We start from the raw sequence: 20,207 nt of genomic DNA on the forward strand, positions 1-20,207 counted from the left end.
CTGTCTGATTCTGGGGGCTCAGAAGTCCGCACATCACTCCCAGATGGCCCTGGCCCCATCTCTGCCTCCGACTCAGAGCCCTCGTCTGAGCCTTCCTCAGACTCCAGGACTGGCCCATGGTCCTCCCCAGCCTCCTCACTGTCTGACTCCGCTGCCAGCTCAGCAGGCTGCTGGTGGACCACAGCAAGTACCCCATTCACTACCAAGCTAGATGATCAAGAAACACTCTTATTAAAGATACATGACACCACAATCAGAACTGAAGAAACTTCTTGGATGAGAAGGAACAAAACAAAGTCCAGTTGCCTTTTGAAAAAGCACTTTTGGGACAATCCTGACCCGGATGACTGAGAATCTCCATAGACCGTGACACCATCAGTAGCTCAACTGGGTTCATCCAAGTTTGCTTACTAGATATGCTGCGTTCTTGCGATAGGCTAACTCGGTCAGCGTTAACATGCTGGGCAGACCCAGCTGATTAGTTAGTCTGTGTGGCAGCCTCTTGGACAAACCAGGAAAGTGAGTTTACGTTTGTCCCCAGGCTGAACGTGTCGTGCGAATGTAACACAGGTTCAAACGCAGTTGTTTTTCATCTTAGTTTAATGCGGGATCCAAACCAATTGAACAAAGCAACAAATGGCTCTTATTTTGATTTCCATCTGGTGGAGGGGGAAGGCCACATTCTTACGGGTTTTAAGCATAGCTAAGGTTCTTCAGCTCCTCACAACCCATGAGTGAAACGAAACGAGATATTTCTCCCTTCGTCCCAAACTGGCATGAGGGTTGATGCAGTTTAGTCATTAACTTCACCTTGGAAATGAACAACTCCCTGTGGAAGAGATGTTTTTCGGGGCAGTTAAGGAGCAATGAATGGAAAAAGCCTTAAAGTTGCATCCGGCAAAAATCAATGATCTGTTGCAGCTGGTAGTCCATTAATCAAACCCAGTCAATGATTATTTGATCTGCATCTTCCAGGGCCCCTCTCTTTCCTGATGTAGCCATCTTTGGATTTGTAGCTCAGGTTTATATCAATTAAATTGACCTTAAGTGGCAAACAGCAAGGTAACATACCTGAATGCATGGAGAGATGGCGTTCATACAGATCTTAAGTCCTGAAGCTTATAATTTACCCTGCTTCCCCAAAAATAAGACCCAACTGGAAAATAAGTCCTAGCATGATTTTTTTCAGGATGCTCGTAACACTGTATAAACCCTATCCCCAAAATAAGCCCCAGTTAAGATTGTCAGCCAGATGGATGCATTTAGTATTGTATTTTCCCCAAAATAAGACCTAACCAGAAAATAAGCCCTAATGCGTCTTTTGGAGCAAAAATTAATATAAGACCCAGTCTTATTTTCAGGGAAACATGGTATAGCCAATTTTTTGCCTTCCATCTGACCTTGTTAAAGTGGCCTTTACCACAAACTTTCAACAGGAAAGCACGGAATATTGTCAAAATATTTCCGGCCCAACAAAGTGGAAAGGCTGGGAAATTTAATCCAATGGACCCTCTTGAACCAAAGTCTTCACAGGACAGTAGTTATAGGAGAGTTATCGAATCTGGCCTGTAGAAATCCAGAGCCCCAGATGACCACAAAGGAAAGGTCTCCTTCTGTCTCCAATGGTTTCTTGGATTTTGGCAACCCAGATCTCATAATCCTAAAGGCAGGACAATGTGTGACACCTTTGAGAAACCCAACTAACCTTTCTAGATCTAATGACTGGGAAGGTAGGTTGGAAAGCATTTGAGGATTGAGACACGGTTGAGGTTCAAGAAACTCTGCAAAAGAAAGCCAGTTGGTCAAGGCAAAGGGTGGCCATTCCTGTTGACCCATCTCTCTTCCACCCAGTTCTTTAACCACAAAGCACAACTGGATCTAACATCTGCGTGCTTGAAAAAGACTTCCATGAATCATATAGGACAGCTTGGCATGAACCTTACATCTCTTGTAGATCAGAGGAGAGAAGAGAGAGAGATGGATCAGCATCGGATGCTCTTTGTAAAGACCGTGATTAAACCTTAATCAGTTCTTTGTCTGCTTTCCATGACTTGTGGGCTGCAGACCAACCAAACTGGTCAGCCAGATAACCCTACCAGAATTGTCTTGAGCCCAAATATCTGATTTTCCATCCCGAACATCTCCAGGAAGAGTTGAGGGGAAATCCTTTCACTGTTGACCATACTGGACCATTGGTTCGACATGCCATAAGCTATTTCCATTGGCCACTAACCCAACTGCAGCCAATGAGAATTTGCAAAGAGGTTGCTGAACCTTCCTCTTAAACCATCAGATTTTGACTGTGGAAGATTCAAGAGCCAACCTTATCACTATATGTCCATTCTGGTTTCCTCCCAATCCTATCATCTTATGCTTGCCATAGGTCTATATTTAAAGTAAAGTTTGTGGGATGCATTATTCTTAATTGGGAGAATTGGGGTACAATGCTTATTTAGGACGAAGCTAAGGGATCCAGTGAAGCTCAGTACATCTGTCTTTACTACTTGCGTAGAGTTTCTTCTAGCACTGCACAGCCATAACAGAGGCAATACAAAGTCTCAAGAAAGAAATAGGGCCTAAGAATTAGAAACGGGGTCTTAACGAATGTCTTGAAGGGGTCAACAACAGACAGCATCTGAATGCAATCCACCCTGTTTGAGGGGTACTAGTGATGGATTTCATCTAGACCCCGAGTATAGCTTCTGATCCAAAGGTCTCACTCCTGCGACCACTCAGCAGAACAGCTCTATGTAGGAGTGGACATAGCAACCCATATTGATCTTAACTTTTGGGAAAGTAGCAGTAGGTATTTAAAAGAATAACAAAGTTGGAAGGGCCTTGGAGGTCCTAGTCCAACTCCCCGCTCAAGCAGAAGACCGTTTACCATTACAAACAAATGGTTGTCCAATCTCTTCTTAGAAACCTCCAGTGATGGAGCACCCACAACTTCTGGAGGCAAGTCGTTCCACTGATTCATTGTCCTGACTGTCAGGAAATTTCTTAGTTCTAGGTTGGTTCTCTCCTTGATTAGTTTCCATCCATTGCTTCTTGCCTTGCCTTTAGGTGCTTTGGAGAATAGGTTGACCCCCTCTTCTTTGTGGCAACCTCTTTTGCTTTCTATCAATGGCCTTCTCCAAGGAATTTCTGGAGAGAACCAAAGGGTTCCATATGCACGAGTACGTCTCACTAATATTTCTAAGATTCTGTTTGGAATTTAATTGCCCGGATCTGCAAGATCTCCTTGAAAGATCTAAGAACCAAGTTGGTTGACCTTAAATAGCTGTGGGCTGCAGGCTTTTTAAAATACCTGTTGCTTTGTCTGAGCCACTGTGCCATTCTGATACATCAACCACCTTCTTCATTCTTTCATTGTCCTGTTTCTGTCCCCAGCTTCAGTGTGGAGCATCCTATCACAGGCAGCATCCCCATTTCTCAGATTCATTGAGCAATACTGACCCTATCACTTCCCTTTGGAAAGGGGGATGTGCCCTAAATTATCTTTATTCAGGATGAAAAACGAGGGAGTAAACGTCCATGTGTTATCCTCGAGCCTACATCTACTGTTGATAGACAGGAAAGAGGCATAGAAAAACCCGGGAGATATTTACGATTGACATATTCAGAGGGTTCTGTAGCCCCGAAGGTTTTTGCCACTTTTCAGCTGGTTAACTGCTGTTTTGCCTGACCAGATGACCACTTGACCAACTTCTTTTCTTCCAGATGAAATGAACGACCATCAAAACACACTCTCCTACGTTCTCATCAATCCCCCTCCGGACACACGGCTGGAACTCAATGATATCGTGTATGTATGAAATTAATGCAGCATATTATGGCTAATAACGTGGCCTGCAGAACTGGTGGCTCAGTGTTACATTTGAGCTATGGAAAAAGAATCGGTCGCTGGCATCCAAATCGGTGTGTCAGGCCAGCGGGAGGTTTTAAAATGTGTCTTTTTCCAAGAGGCCAGCTTTAATGGAGCCAGTCAGGATCGAACTGCTGGTAATTGGCAGTTAGCCTGCAATACTGCATTCTAATGACAAGGAAGGAAGGAAGGAAGGAAGGAAGGAAGGAAGGAAGGAAGGAAGGAAGGAAGGAAGGAAGGAAGGAAGGAACTAACAATAGCACTTACTTATATACTGCTTCACAGTGCTTTACAACCTTCTCTAAGTGGTTTACAGAGTCCGCCTCTTGCCCCCAACAATCTGGATCCTAATTTTACCGGCCTCGGAAGGATGGAAGGCTGAGTCAACCTTGAGCTGGTGAGGATTGAACTGCTGGCAGTCAGCAGAGTTAGCCTGCAGTACTGCGGTCTAACCACTGTGCCTCCAAGGCTATTATTATTTCTATTGTGTTCACATTTTTAAACCTGAAATTTAAACAGTTCCCACATTGATTTACTGATTTAACTGGCTTAGAAGTTTATGTGAACATGAATGAGCTTTTCCCCAAGCATTGGTTCCTACTCTTCATATTTTCTTTGCCAGCCTTATATCAGGATATATATTTTGGGCGGGGTGTTGGACTAGATGATCTAACAAGATCCCTTCCAACTCTGTTAATCTGTTAATCTTTTTGTATCCTGTTTTTCCCAACGCATGCAATGCTCCTGAATGTCACGGTGTTGTTTTTAAACTGTAATTGTGTTAAAAAAAAAAAGACCCAAGAAATATACTGAACAAAAATGTGAGAACTTCCTATGATAAATAACAGTTAGGCGAATTCACTTCCACTCCTGCTTTGACTTGCCAAAGACTGGGCAGCATCAAGGTTACTAAACTTCTTAATGTCATGGGGGAATACAGTGATTTTGAATTCAAAATTCTCCATCAAGGCAATTCCCTCTCCTTTTTCTTTCTGCTGGAGCAATTATGTTTTCTTTGATAGCTTTTGATAGAGCTGTTCTATCAAAGTCGGACGAGTGGCCAATAAATTTTACAAATAAATGACTTTAGAAAATGACTGGGTAAATCAGTAGTGTTGGGCCCACAGGTGTTTTGATATGCTCGATCGTCTTCCAGATGTTTTTGCTGAGACACCAAAATTACCTTGAAGCCCTTTTCTTAATGCTGTGTAGTCTCATGAAGTCTCACAAGATTTTGGCTGGCTGGGGTGAGAGAGGATCCTGAACTATGGATCATCTGAAGAACTTTGGTGCTACCATCCATCTCAAGATATAAACTGAGCAGTCTGACCCTAAACCAGAGTATATCTCAATCTTGGCAACTTGAAGAAGTGTGGACTTCAACTTCCAGAATTCGTCATCCATCAAGGCTGTCTGTGTCAGGGTTCCGATGGATGCCCTAATTAAATCATGAGCCTCAAGCCAAGCTTCAGAAGAAATCCAGTTATTTATTAGAAGCTTCATGTTGGCACATTCCCAAATGAAGCCAGCTCTGACCCCATGTAATTTACGGCCCCAATCATGACCCTGTTTCCCCCCTCCCCCCAGAGCGTGTCATCTATCACATTCACCAATGGAGCAATTTCACGGGTTGTAGAGATCACTCCCCTCCGGCCACTGTGGGTCACCCTGGGAGACAGCCTTGAGAAAGATATGTCTGGAATGTACTCCTGTCTTTGGCTTGCCATGCTACTTCATCGGTTTCCCATCCCCCTTTGCCTATGGCAACTCGAGAACAGGCCAGGGATGCTTTGCGAGTTGACATTCTGGGGAATTCTGAGAATTAACATCCACACATCTTCAAACTGCCAAGGTTGACACGCGGCCCTATACAAACATCTTGCTTTCTCCCCAGGTATTTAATACGACCCGACCCGCTCGCACATGTGGAAAACGAAGGCCACAGTCGAAAGAGCAGCAGTCATAAGAAGGCAAACCCTGAAACTCGAGACGAGACGCAGCTCTGAGTAACTCCCTCTTCCTGCATGGAAAATACATCTCTTTTGTTCATGCATGGAACTGCATCAAAATTACCAATAAACTTAGGAAGGGGAAGAAGACGTTTTGGGGAAGAAGACTTTTTTTCAGGGGACCTCCGTTGTACTTTGCATTGAGCAGGTTTAAAAAGATGACTTTGTTCAAGCTGGACTCCAGATCTGCAGAGCTGGTATGAATGAACCCCCCACTCCCCCGTTTCCTGGTCTTGGTTCTGGGTTCTTCTCCCAAAAGACTCCAGGTGGCTGGAGAAGCTTAGAACTTTAGCTCCTCTTGTGGATGGACGATTCCTACACCACTTGGTTTTAAACTTTTCTATCGTTTCAGAGGGGTTGTTGGGGTGGGGGAAAGAAGAAAAAAAATCAATTAAAAATATACCACAACTCGTGAAAATGTCTTCATTGGAGTAAACCAAGGGGGCGCGCATGTGCCATAGTAGAAGCCTCATCCATCTGGAGCAGAAGGAAGACCCAGCTCCCCAATGCAAAAGAACATCAAGGTTCAGAGCCTGCCTTCCACAAGGTTAGTGGCAAAATTAAGTGGTTGCATTCACACAGCACAATAGATTTCCTTGGTTTCCTTTTTTTGATGACACAACCCCAGGTGTGCCTTGTGCAGTTGATTTGACGAGTCTTATGCAACCTCAGTCGAAGGAATTAGTTCACTAACCCGGGTTAAGGGTGCTGTAGGAACACAACCACGATTCGCTAAATCATTTTTCTCTCAACCGAAGGCCGGGCAGGTGCGTTGTTGCGTGGCGACTTCCTTTCAAAGGAAGTTGGGTCAACGCAAAGTGTCATATTCAATCTCGCTTCTCTCTACTGGACGCCTAAACCCAATGGCATGGAATCTGTTCTTCTCCGTCATTGACTTCTCTTTATGGGACCAACATGACTTTCAAAATTCAACTTCATTTATATCCTAAATCAGGGGGTGGTGGGGATCTATTTCAGTACGGCTATTTGGATCAGAGCATTTCGTTTTTACTATTCCTCTTGAATTAACAACCTATGTAAAATAAATACTTTATTTTTATAGCATTCCTGCTAACTGGATGTCCCTAAAATGAAGAATATTTATTTTTAATGTGCTTAGTTAAAAGAGTTTCCTTTAGATGGTGTTACACCGCACCAAGAGAACTGATTCCAAAATGATGTAAGGTTTGCAGCATCCACAGAAAATATTTCTTAACCAAGACTGACTTCAGGACATAAGTCCCTCTTTTGGAAATAAAATATCTTGGTCCTAAATATATATATTTTTTCATCTAAAGACATTTTTATTTGTTGGGGCAACCGCTGCTACAAAAGCAAATGGAATAAAGGAGAGGAAAAAAAATACATTTTTGAAGAGTTACTTTCTATATATTGTGATTACTTAAATATTTTCATTCTTCCTTTTTTCTGGAAAACTTGGCATTAATAGAATACTACAGTAGTGGCTAAAATTGTGGAAACCTTTTGGGAAAAGTTTATTTTCTAAAACTAGCTGATAACACCACTTTTTTTTGGGGGGGGGAAGTAGTATCATAAAATTATATATCAATGGAAAGATAATTTAATTAAGAATGTAATGCAATGACTTTTATGAAGCATTTACTATTAGAATAGCAGCTACAGTATAAAGAAGACAAATATAACACGTGGCAAAATGAAATTATACAAAAATTATCACCATAGAAAAAACGAGATATACAAAAATGACCACGTCAGTTAATCCTTAGTTGGGTAACCTTTAGCACGAATGACGGCCTTACAACGTCTTCCCATGGAGTGAATCAAGTCTTTTAGTTCTGCAGCTGTTATAATGTGAAACCAAGATGGAATGACAGCTTCTATTAACTCGGTTTTATTGCTGGCTAACATATTTCTTCAGTCGGCTCCGTAGATTTTCCATTGGGTGAAGGTCTGGGCTATTCCCAGGCCATTCCAGCAGTGGAATAGGATTATCTTGAAACTCCAAAAGAAAAGTGGTGTTATTAGCCATCAAACCTCAAAAATACACTTTTCCCAAAAGGTTTCCACAAGTTTGGCCACTGCTATATATTTTGCCTATTTTTTTTTACTATAGTATTAGCAGCAAAAATTTAGGGCTCAGCTGAGGTCATAAGTCTGTAAATGTTTAAGGCCTCTGTCTTTCCAATCACAGAAGAAGTTACAGCTTTCTGATCTTCAACCAAACCTTTATTCAAGCCGAAATACAAAACAGACTGGGGAATGAGTCAATGATAGAATGATACGTTCTGTTGGTTGGGTGCGTTATCCACCTCATTCTTCACCTTGAAATGGTTTGGCTTCCTCCTCCTCCTCGGCTGGAAGGGGAAAATCAATCTGGAACATCTTGTGAACCAAAGGGCAAAGGGTCATGATGCTGCGAGTCTTTGGATTGGTATCTTCTGGGATGGCCGAAAAGGTGACTTGACTACAGCTCCTGATGGAGACAGGCAGCTCCTGCAAAGATGGATTTGCGTCCATTCTGAAAGAGAAGCCACTGACAACGGGGGATGGAGTCACTGGATCTCCTTCACTGTCCTCCGAAGGCTTCTCATCGTCCAATGCAATGGCCTCCAACAGAATTTCTTCTTCTGAACGCTGGATTTCTTCACCCAAGCTTCTGAACGCTTTCTTCTCTGGAGGCCATCGGTCTGCCAAAGGATCCGCGAGAGACGTAGGTTCGGTGTCTGGGACCTTAAGGAAATCCGTCGAGTGGTCCTGACGCTTCCGTATTGACTCCGTCATGGGACCCTCAACGAACACGGAGGGCGGGTGGAAGGCGGTTGTGCTGAGCAACGGAGAAGGATACTCGTAGATGGAATCTATTTCACCTGGACCATGGGCTCGGACAGAGCTGGGCTGGAAGTTTGGGAAACAAGCCGCTAACCAGCGTTCTTCTGACCGCGTCTTTGCGATATTGTGTGGAGCGCCCAGAAAAGTTAGGGCAAATTCATGTTCTGCAAAATCAAGAGGGGAAAACCCAGTAAGATGGTTGCCTTGGCCCTACCCTAGTTCAAGAAGAGTGGATGCTACTTGAGGGGTGTGTTGTGGACCGGCGGTGGCCAGCAGAGTCAGACAGTGAGGAGGCTGGGGAGGAACATGGGCCAGTTCTGGGGGCTGGGGAAATCTTGGACGAGGGCTCTGCATCAGAGGCAGAGAAGAAGGTAGACAGCAGCGAGGTCGAGGAACAGCTGGAGCCTGTTCCCAGTGTGCGCATGCACAGAGCTGCCAGAGGACAAGAACAACTCAGAAAGCAGGGTCGACTTGGGAGTAAAGCCATACCTTGGAGATGATTGGCCCCTCCCAGAGGAAACAAAAGAGGAGGAAACGGGGAGGGGGCTTTTGCAGGAAACAATTTGTTCGCTCAGTCATTTCAAGAGTGGAAAGTTCTGTTCGTGACTCTAAGAGACTCTGTGCCAAGTTTGGCCTTACTCTGCATTTGGAAACAAGTTACGTGGCAGCTTGCCAAGCGAGATAAGGTCTGTGTTGATAAATATTCCTTTGAAAAACTGTTTGGACAAGCCTTGCTGACTGTGAATGAAAGTAATTCACAGTCGTGTAAATAAAAGAGGTTTTGCCGGGACCAATTCCTGCTTCCTGCTTTTTAAGGGAGCCTAGGTCAGAACAACAGGTGAAGATCTTTCCTTCCATTAGTTCATGTTGATCAAGGGTCATCCTCATCAAACCCATCACAGCCTCCTTTTTTGAACTGGGACTTGGACTAGAAGACCTCTGAGGTCCCCTCCAGCCCTAGGATTCTACATTCGATGTTTCTTTTTCACCTTTGGCCTTAATTGACCATGCCAGTTGGGAATTGTAGTTTTATGGCTTTAAAAAATGGCTTTCGATTCTAATGATAACCATCTGAGGTATTATTTTTTTCCCTTCTTTGTTCACGTAGAACAAAGGGGGAAAAAAATATTACGGAAAATGTGGAATGGAGTCACATCGCAGGTCTCATTTTATCAAATACAGGGATAGTCCTAAGCTTGTTTCATTTAATGACCATTCAAAGTTACGACGTCACTGGGAAAAGCAACTTAGGATTGTTTTTCACACTTAATGACCGTTGCAGAATCCCCGTGATCAAAATTCAGAGGCTGGGCAACGAGTTCATATTTATGACGGGGGTCACGTAATCCCTTATTATGATCTTTTGACAAGCAAAGCCAATGGGAAAACCAGGTTCGCTGCAGTGATTCACTTAACAACTGTGGCATGAAATGGGGGGGGGAATCACTTAACAACCGCCTCACTTAGCAACAGAAATTTTGGGCTCAGGCACCTCAATTTTGATCAAATGATTTTGGGGCTACTGCAAAGCTGGTAACTGAAAAACGGCCATAAGTCACATTTTTTATTTATTTATTTATTTATTTATTTTATTATATTTCTATACTGCCCTTCTCCTGCAGGACTCAGGGCGGTGTACAGCCAGGATAAAACACAGCATATAAAAGTTAAAAACATTTTAAAAAGCAATTAAATAATTTTGGCCCGAATTTAAAGCAACCCAATTAAAACCGAAATTCGATTAAAAAAAACTGAGAGGATGGGATCAAGAGGATGTCATCGTAACTTTAAGGCAAGGGCTACCTGTATTAGGCTACCCAGCCTATCTGGGCTCGTATGTATTTTGTGAGCTAAAATGGGGTAAACTGGTAAGTAGGTTATTTGTGTTGTTGGAACACAGCTGGTTGTCCCAAAGGTGCTTTTTTCAAGAAGCAACTGGACTTTCTGGTTTTTTTGTTTTGAAGACGTTTCGCTTCTCATCCAAGAAGCTTCTTCAGCTCTGACTGGATGGTGGGGAATGGAAGGATTTATACTCCTTGCGGAGAGCTGGTCATTTGCATCCTTTTAGAGAGTCATTGAGGCCACTTGGAGGTTTTGTGTCCTCAGGATCACCGCAGATAAACCTCCAAATAACCTCTAAAAGGATGCAAATGACCAGCTGTCTGCAAGGAATATAAATCCTTCCATTCCCCACTATTCTGTCAGAGCTGAAGAAGCTTCTCGGATGAGAAGCGAAATGTCTTCACAGAAAAACCAGAAAGTCCAGCTGACTCTTGAAAAAGCACCTTTGGGACAACCATGACCTGGATGACTGAGAATCTCCATAGACAAACACAGTTGGTATGTTACCTTTAAGGCGGACTGCATCGGTAGAGGACCATTGAGTACTGGCATCTAGAAATGTCCTCCTTGGATCAACGCCTGGTTGAGCATATCTCCTTGTATTCACAGAACAAGGGGCAGAGCCTTCGCAACCACAGTTTTGGCATTTCCAGATCCTGCTCGGGGTGGATTCCTTTCTGGTAAGGCACCTTGGGTCTTCTCGTCTGCTCCTAGACCTCCTATGGCTGAGAAACGTTTCTCCAGCTTGTTGAGCTTTCTCAAACTCCTGAGATGCTCGTGTTCTTTTCCCAGGACAATGAGGAACCGAGGACCATCTGGGACAAGGTTCCTTCAAGTGATGGAACCTGTTTGCTTCTGGTTGGCTGGACACGCTAGAAAGAGAAGGAGTGGAGGTCACCTCATGGGTTGGATGTAGAGGGCAACGTTTCCATCTCTGGCTTTTATTGGGCGGGTCTGCAAAGGTGAGGTGAAGATCAGACCTTCTGGGATCTTTCCTCCCCGTCCAACTTTCTTGCCAGTGTCTCAAGTCAGAAGCCGGATCACTTTCAGGAGATGCGAAGCCAACTTGGGATTGGTGGTGGGGATGCCCATGATTGAGCCTCTTTCTCCTCAAGCAACTGGGAGAAGCCTGGGGGTAGCTTCTGCTCTCATGAGACTCGTTTCTCTTGGAAGGAGACATACGCGAAGCGGCTCTGTTGTGTTCAATCTTCATGGCGCTTCCGTCAGGGAAATCTATATGGACCAGAGCTGGCAAAGGCTTGGTGTCTCTAAGGTGAATCTCAGGATGCCAAGTTTGGCTGTTCATCTGGTAATCTACTTGCTCTCCCGAGCCTGGAATAAATAATAGAGTGGTTGGAAAAGCAAGAACCTCTAATAGCACCCCAGAGGACGTTCTAAAGTACGGAATGGGAAAACTTGTCATGCCCCCGTCGTGAGTCTGAATCTGAGCTGGAAGACGAACAGCTGACAGAGAGCGAGAGAGTGGCTCCATTGGCTGTGGAGGAAACTGGGGAAGGGCAAAGTCAGGCTGGGCAGAGCAGGGGAGAGGTAGAACAAGGAAGAGGGGGTTCAGATGAAGATCAAGGCCCACCCCCTCCTCATCCTAGAGCACGCAGGGAAGAACCCAGAAGAGAGCAACGTGGGTTGCGTGGCTTAGGAGGAAGGAAAGGGCCCCGATTCCCTTCACAAGGCACACCTGGGGATGGAGTTTAAAGGAGAGACAGTTGGGAGGGGCGTTTGTCAGGAACAAATGCAGAATTAATCTGGTATTGAGAGTTGTGGCCTGCATTCCTGGCATTCCTTCCTCACTGAATTACTGCCATGCTACTGTGTGCCTAGCTTGTCTTGCTGGGATTATTCTTCCCATCTGGGACTCCTTATCTTGCCCTGCTGGAGTGATTGATTGCAGTCATTCTGCTTACAGCATTTGGACTGGAGTATCTGCAGCCAGAAGTTGCTGCAGGTTTGTGGGAGAGCTTTTCCCCAGGCCAGAGTGCAAACGGGATGTTGGGGAAAAAATTGGTGCCAATAAAGGGAGTCATACCGGTTCTCTGGCCGTGTTGCCTTTGTGCCACACCACAAGTCATCACACAACTTCCCATGGCCAACCTACCATGGCTAATTTCAACACAGCCAACTTACTGTGGTTGATTCACTCACCTGGTTGCATCTTTGCTATCTGATCAATAGTGGCAGGTAGAACACGGGAACCCCTTAACCCTTGCATGCATGTGGGGCAGCGTTGGTCTCGAATGCCACCATCCCTGGAGACTTCGGTCCCCTTGTTGGTATGGTCCTGGAGAGCTGGATAGCCAGGCTGGCCGAAGACTGGACATCTTGCTTCGTGTCCTTTCTCACAGAAGGTCACAATGCTTCGACCCATTGGGTCCACGGATAAATAGGCAACCAGCGGACTCTGGAATCTCGCCTGCTCCCCATAGCAAATTTGAGAAGGGGAGACAAACGGCCCATAGCAGGTTCCTCTTGCGAAGCGGCCTCCTTCCAAAGCCGAGCTCTCTGCAGCTGGAAGACCGGAAAGGATCTGGGAATCCCCGCTGGAGGTTTTCCCTCCTTGATTCATGGAAGGTTTGATCCCGCTGCTCGAAAGAGCCTTTGTATTCCTTGACTGGTTTGCGAAGGGCGATTGGCAGCCGCAACATTTGGGGAGGCAATAACAGCAGAACAGGCTCACGGTGAAACCAAGGAAAAAGCCACCTGCGGGTACCAAAGTGAAAATGGGGAAAAAGCAAATCCTTACGTGCTAATTATTGTGCTCTTTTTATGTCTATATCGAGAGACATTAAACATATGGATTAATGGAGAACCTAGATCAGGGGTGTCAAACTCAAAGCTCAGGGGCTGGATCTGGCCTGCAGGATGCTTAAATCTGGCCCACAGTGATGCCCTGAAAACAGCAAAGGACTGGCCTGCAGTGCCTCTACCAGCAAAAACGGAGCTCGCGGGAACCACGGACAGCCCTCCTGAGTTCTGTTTTCACTGGCAGAGGGTTGGAGGAGTCTGACTCAGCCGAAAACGGAGCTCGGGAACCCGATTTCGCTGGCAGAATGCTCAGGCCACCACAGGCGCCCCCAACACGAGTGATGTCGAACTGGCCATGCCCACCCTGCCCACACCCACCTTGGTCCCCCAGAGATCAAACACAACCCTGACGCGGCCCTCAATGAAATCGAGTTTGACAAACCCTGACCTAAATGGAGAACCTAGACTTTAGGTTATCACTCCCATCAGTCTCAGGTAGAGCAGCCAGTGCAGGGTAGTCTTCATTTAGTAACCATGTTTGGGACTGGCAACTTGGTTGTTAAGTGAAGCGGTTGCCAAATGAAACCAGGATTACCCTTTGATGATCTTACTTAAGCTTTCCTTTGCTTTTCAGACCCGCAAAGGTCCTAAGCGCGATGACTGGTTGCAAAGTTGTACCTGCAGGTGGCCACTCAATGAGCCAGTCACAAAACAAGGACTACTTGTAATCAGAAAGATGGCAGTGATGGGTTAAAACCTTTGGCAAAAGCCTAAGTAGGGAAACTGCTCTACCCATTAATAGCAGTAGCGTTTAAGACTTATATACCGCTTCATAGTGCTTTACAGCCCTGTCTAAGCGGTTTACAGTGTCAGCCTCTTGCCCCCCAACAATCTGGGTCCTCATTTTACTGACCTCAGAAGGATGGAAGTCTGAGTCAACCTTGAGCCCCATCAGGATCGAACTCCTGGCAGTCGGCAGAATTAGCCTGCAATACTGTGTTCTAACCATGCTGGCTCTCTGTGTATAGAAATCTAGAACATAACTAGTTCTGAACTAATCCTCCAAGTAACTGAAATGGTATAGGGTCTCCTTCTTGAGCAGGGGGTTGGACTAGAAGACCTCCAAGGTCCAACTTACTATTCTGTTAAGTGGCATCCCCTAATCGCTAACCACAGATCATGGAAGTTGAAAGTTCAAAGCGTCAAGAGGTTGGCTACTCTCAGTCTGGATTAAACAATGGAAAACATTGCGATCGGTCCATGTAACTCGAATTTATGACCGCTTCAATGATGCCTTACCTAACAAACCACAGATCAGCTTGAAAGTCCCTGATCGTAAAGGCGGAAAATCGATGGTTGAGAACAGATGGGAAGACAAATAGCTGGAAGGTGATGGATCACACCCCAGAAACTTGCTGCTGGTCACTTGGTGTCCTGCAAGAAAGGGGGGTGTTTTGCAAGTGACTCCAGTAGGCGATTGGATTTTAGCCTCCACCGATTGCATGGCCTGGATCAACTGGCAGTTACAAACCCAGGGATTTCTGTGAAGAACCAGGAACTTGATGGAATCCGGGAGAGTCGGTAAAGTGGTCAACCTGTTCTGGAATAACAAGAGATCTTGGAGTGCTTGCAAAGATTGGAAGGCTTTCGGGTTGATAAAGAAGATTTTATTAATTGACAAGTCCAGCTTGGTCAAGGAATCCAAGCCCAAAAAAGCATCCATGGGGAGATACTGAATCATATTGGAGGAGACCACCAGTTCATCGAGCGTGTTTAAGTTCTCAAAGGTCCTTGGGGGAAGGTAGGTGATTCTGTTAAGGGCAAGGGAGAGTTTCTTGAGTTTCGGCATCTCCATGAACCACGTCCCCTTCAAAATGTCCAAGCTGTTGTTGGCTAGAACCAACTCTTCAAGATACAGAAGACCTGAGAAAGCCAAGGGCTCAATTGTACAACTGACCAGCTGGTTGTTGCTGAGATCCAGAATCTTCAGGGGGTTGACGTAAGGTGTGAAAAAGGTGAAGTCGGCCAAAGAGGAGACCAGGAATCCGGTGATTGACAAGAAATAAAGCCTGGTGAAATTGCTGAAGGACAGAGGAGGGATCTCACTAAGGTTCCCTTGCTGTAGAAGGATCTGCTGGGTGGAACTTGGCAAAGCTATTAAGACTGGAAACATCGAAGAAGGAACAGAAAGAAAAACTTAGAATGAAAATAACATGTCGGGTATCAATGTTTTGATTTCTGAAAACACCTGGAGAGAGATCAGGGAGTTGAGTCATGGCAAATGGACTTTTTTTTCCCTTTTTTTATTTTTATTTTTTTTGTTTCAATCCAGTTGCCATGACTTGGACTTCTGTTCTTTTTTTGGCTTGGAACCAAAGAAAGAAAAGAACTCCAGTTGCCATGACTCAACTTCTAGACAACTTCTTCTCGTTTAGAAGATGACTGCGAATCTTCCTCCTGCAAAGGAGGATGCTTCCAAGAAGATGCTTGGAAGGGGAGCAGAGTGAACTGAACCTACTAGATGTCTCCAACTCTGGACTGATGTTATCCTTTGTAGTAACAATTTCGAAAGAAAGCATCAAGGATGCACAGGCCGAAATTGTAGACCTCAACAAACTGATTAAATCTGGTGTCCGCTGAACGGAACTAACTTTGGAGCCGACTCTGAGATACTAACCTAGCATTCTAACCCAGGTTTGCTCCGAATGTTCCCTTTCTCCAATGGGTGAAAAGACTGATTAAACCAGGGTTCCCAGTCTTGGCAACTTTAAGGCATGTGGACTTCAACTCCCAGAATTCCCCAGCCAATTCTGACAGTTGAAGTTCACCCATCTAAACAGTTGTCAAGTTTGGGAACTCCTGGATTAAACCAGTCTTCCAGAATCACCATAATTCCAGCCATTGTGATGATTCTGGAAAACTGGTTTAATTTGCTTTTTTTTTTTAACCAATCAATAAAATACACTACATTAGAGGGGGGGATTTTTGATTGTGCATGTGCATAACTTGTGCTCATTCTCTTGCGATCATTGCATTTCCCAAGTGGATAAACATTTGCAAAGCAGACCTTCATAAAACTGTAAGGAAACTTATCAGGCAGGACAAGAAGCAACGGATGGAAATTAATCAAGGAGAGAACCGACCTAGATCTAAGAAGAAATTTCCTGAAAGTGAGAACAATGGACTAGGAGATCTTTCAACTCTGTCATTCTGTTAAAAGTAAAAATCCCCCTCGCACATATGTGCTAGTCATTCCCGACTCTAGGGGGCGGTGCTCAACTCCATTTCTAAACCGAAGAGCCAGCGCTGTCCGAACATGTCTCCATGGTCATGTGGCCGGCATGACTCAATGCCAAAGGTGCACGGAACGCTGTGACCTTCCCACCAAAGGTGGTCCCTATTTTCCTACTTGCATTTTTTACGTGCTTTTGAACTTCTAGGTTGGCAGAAGCTGGGCCAAGGAACGGGAGCTCACCCTGTTACGCAGCACTAGGGATTTGAACCGTTGAACTGCCGACCTTTCAATCAACAAGCTCAGCATCTTAGCCACTGAGCCACCGCGTCCCATTCTGTTAATCAACAGTAAATGAGTTTAGCGAGGGAAGCGAGTTCAAACTGTTGCTTCCACATGTTTAACTGGGCTTAGAAGTCCATTCCCAAATGTTGTTAACCAAAAACTCTTGCATACGTACCACCACCATGGCATGAGAATAGCCTGTAAGTTATGCGTTGATGGAAACAACAGGAGGAGAAAGGAACAGCTTAGAAGCACTGAAGATGCTCACCCTCTTGGAGTGAAGACACATCCTCACATTCGACTGTATCTGTGGAGCACAGCTGGCAGATGGGAGGGCAAGGAAGAACGTTCCTTAAATCAAGGAACAACAGAGCCACAAATCCTGCGATACCTGCCGAATTCAAACACAAGAAAGGCCACCATCTCCCTTGGAATGGTTATCAGCTCCCTGTTTCCCAAGATCCCCCCAGACAAGAATGCAACAAATAAGGATGTCCCACTTACCATTCCTTTGTAGCGTTCTCTTGACCACATCCATGGAGGGAGATTGGGTTTGCCGGATCAAGGACAGCTCTTAATTGTCCAACTCTTTCTTCTTGTCGGTGGCTTACTCACCCCCGAGGAAGAGAGCAGTAGAGCTGAATGTTTTGCTGAATAAATACTTAAAAGACCACAGAGCTTGTTTTAGAGAAGAGACACTGAATTCCGTGGGATTAAAGGAGGACTTGGAAGAACCTGTTTTTGCTTGTACTGTGGTTTGGCAAACTGTGGTTGACTGAACATTGGGTTTATAGTGCAGTGTGAATTTAGGAACTGTGGTTTACTGAATAAACCACAGTGCCTAAGTTCACACCGCACCCTAAACCCAACATTTTTTTAAAAAAAAATCACACCTCTTGAATTGAAAGACCTTTGTTGAGTTACCCATACAGTTACTTAATAATAATAATAATAACTTTATTGTCATTGTACGTAACAGTATACCCATACAACGAAATTCACTTAACACCCAAAGACCAGGCCCAACACACATAACAATCCCCAAACCCACTCCCACCCACCATAAATTCCCCACCCTTAAACCACCCAAACATCCTCACAACAGACCAAGTGATGCTGTCCAACAGCCCACTGATGGTGGGCCCTTTAGTTCATTGTTGAGTGCAATTATAGCTCTGGGATTAAAACTATTCAGAAGACGTATGGTGCGAGTTTTAATTGATCTGTCTCTTCTGCTGGAAGGCAACAGTCCAAAAAGATTGTAAGCAGGATGGGAAGAGTCTCTGAGAACGTTATGCAACTTTCTCAAACAGCGAGATTCAAAGATGTCATCCAGGGCTAATAGTTGGTAGCTTAAGTGACTCACTCAGCATAAATTTAGTATCCCCAATGGACTAAAGCCGTGATGGCGAACGCATGCCAGAGGTGGCACACATGTGCACCTCCCAGCTGGTCTTCACGCCAAGACCAGCTGGCTGGCGCACATGTGCATGCCAGAACCCGGAAGAGAGCAGCTGTCCGGTGCACATGTACGCCAGGTCATCTGGCCAGCGCACAGATGCGCGACGGAACCCGGAAGAGCAGTTGGCTGCTGTGCACATGCACATTGTCCAGCTGCTCTCTTCCGGGTTCCAGCACTCCAGCACACACTCCAGTTTTGGCACTCAGTGCCACAAAGGTTTGCCATCACTGGACTAAAGGATACAAGAATCCTATACTGTGTATAAACTGTGTACGGGATAAATTGGATGGCCATTATTTTATTTAAGGGTGAGGTGAGCTGAGAAGAGAAAAAGAAACGCACACCCCGTCCCCAAGTTTTTAAAAATATCTGAGCAAGGAATTCAAATCCAGCCAGTTTACATTATGCATCCTTTGCTATTTTTATTCAGCCGAAAGAGCTGTGGTCTTGCAGAGATTTCAAAATAGATTAAACACTTAGAACATTCCACGTCTGCGTTACAGAAACATGCAAACGGAAGGGATCAGGGACCTTTCCTCATCAAACATATTCCCTCGATCAATACAAGAGACGAATTAGCTCGTTGCCTGAGTTCATTGCAAAGCAAATTTCAGATCGCCAGCATCACAACGAGCACAGAGAATCGGTCCGTATTATTAAAAATATATATATATAAAAATCTGCAAAGTGGATTTTGGTGAACAAGACGTCCTTAATTACCCTGAACCGCAACCCAAGTCGCTTATCAAACAAAATCAAATTACCTACCAACTTTTATCATTCAAATTTCACCAAGGCTGCTATGAGCTTCGAACGAGGGCCAACAATATGCTTTCCAAAGCTGACAATTGTGTTTTTGTTGCAATAGCGGTGAATATCTGCGGCTCAGGTGTAGGATGAAGGCTGAAGGTTCTTTGTCCAGGTTTTGTGGAGCTCGGAGAACGAACCTTCACCCTCAATATTGTGTATGTGTGTATTGAATCACAACACACATAAAAACAAGGAAAAGCTCGTTCCATCTTCCCCCCCCCTCCAATAAGGTCCCACTGCAATTGGCAAACTGGATAAACAATCATCCTAAAATTCACTAATGCAGCATATTTTAATTATTTGTCCTTATGGCAGCCTTCCCAACCTGGTGAAGTGGCTTTGGGACTTCATATCATTGGCCCAACAGCTGGGAAGAATTGAGACTTCCCCTGAAGTGCCAAGTTGAGGGAAGGCTAACCTTCCTTTGAGTTTCCATTCTCAAGATAATTTTGAAAAGATGCACAGTGGGGTGGATTATTTTTTTTCCCAGAGAGAGAGAGAGAGAGAGAGAGAGAGAGAGAGAGAGAGAGAGAGAGAGAGAGAGAGAGATGGACCAATGGATTCTCACCAAAGGTGCATATCAGGGTGCTCGGCACCACCCTCCTCACCTCCCAGAAGATAGCTTCAGAACATACCCAAAGTATTCTAGAACATCATTGTGAGTCATTGTATAGATTCCTTCCCAAGTCTTGTCTTTTGATCTCGTGGAACTTCAAAGGAAGTTGGTGTTCTACTCAGGACCAGAAGAGTCAGTCCTCTGGGTCGTCTCAATTTTGGAGTGTTGAGTTGAAGGCCACAGAGACCTACATGGATTTGGTGGGTGGCTGGAGAAAAGCACAGCTCTGGTGGGTCAGTTTCCATCGCTCTCGTGTCCACCGGCCCCGATTCTCCACCACTTCATGCAGCAGGTTGATGTACTTAGACTCGTTTGTGGGCGATGCAGCGTCATCTTCATACGAAGAACTGGCGAACGTCATTCTTGACGGTGGGGATGTGTTGGCTTTCTGGAGGTTTCTGGACTGAGAAGACACCGGCTTTGAAAATTGTTTGGTTTTTAGCCCTGTGGATAGCTTGGGTGCTCTGATATCAGTCTGAACAGTCTGCGTACACCCTGGAGGAACTGCTTTCTGA

At 45.0% G+C, this 20,207-nt stretch overlaps 1 protein-coding gene across 7 annotated transcripts in view; it reads left to right on the forward strand.

The window, feature by feature from the left end:
• The window catches only part of KCNT1 (potassium sodium-activated channel subfamily T member 1), a 102,323-nt gene extending 96,225 nt beyond the window's left edge, over positions 1 to 6,098 (forward strand). For all 7 annotated transcript variants that reach the window (XM_070955474.1, XM_070955477.1, XM_070955478.1 and 4 more), the window contains 2 exons: positions 3,721 to 3,805; positions 5,760 to 6,098. In XM_070955474.1, coding sequence (XP_070811575.1) covers positions 3,721 to 3,805; positions 5,760 to 5,871 — 197 coding nt within the window. In that variant the 3' untranslated portion in view covers positions 5,872 to 6,098. The remainder of the gene's footprint in view (positions 1 to 3,720; positions 3,806 to 5,759) is intronic.
• The last annotated feature ends 14,109 nt before the right edge of the window (positions 6,099 to 20,207 follow it).

The sequence above is a fragment of the Pituophis catenifer genome, unplaced genomic scaffold (assembly GCF_029215685.1).
Source record: "Pituophis catenifer annectens isolate HBS135680 unplaced genomic scaffold, rPitCat1.0.hap2 SCAF_17, whole genome shotgun sequence".
In the NCBI taxonomy this organism is placed as follows: Eukaryota; Metazoa; Chordata; class Lepidosauria; order Squamata; family Colubridae; genus Pituophis; species Pituophis catenifer.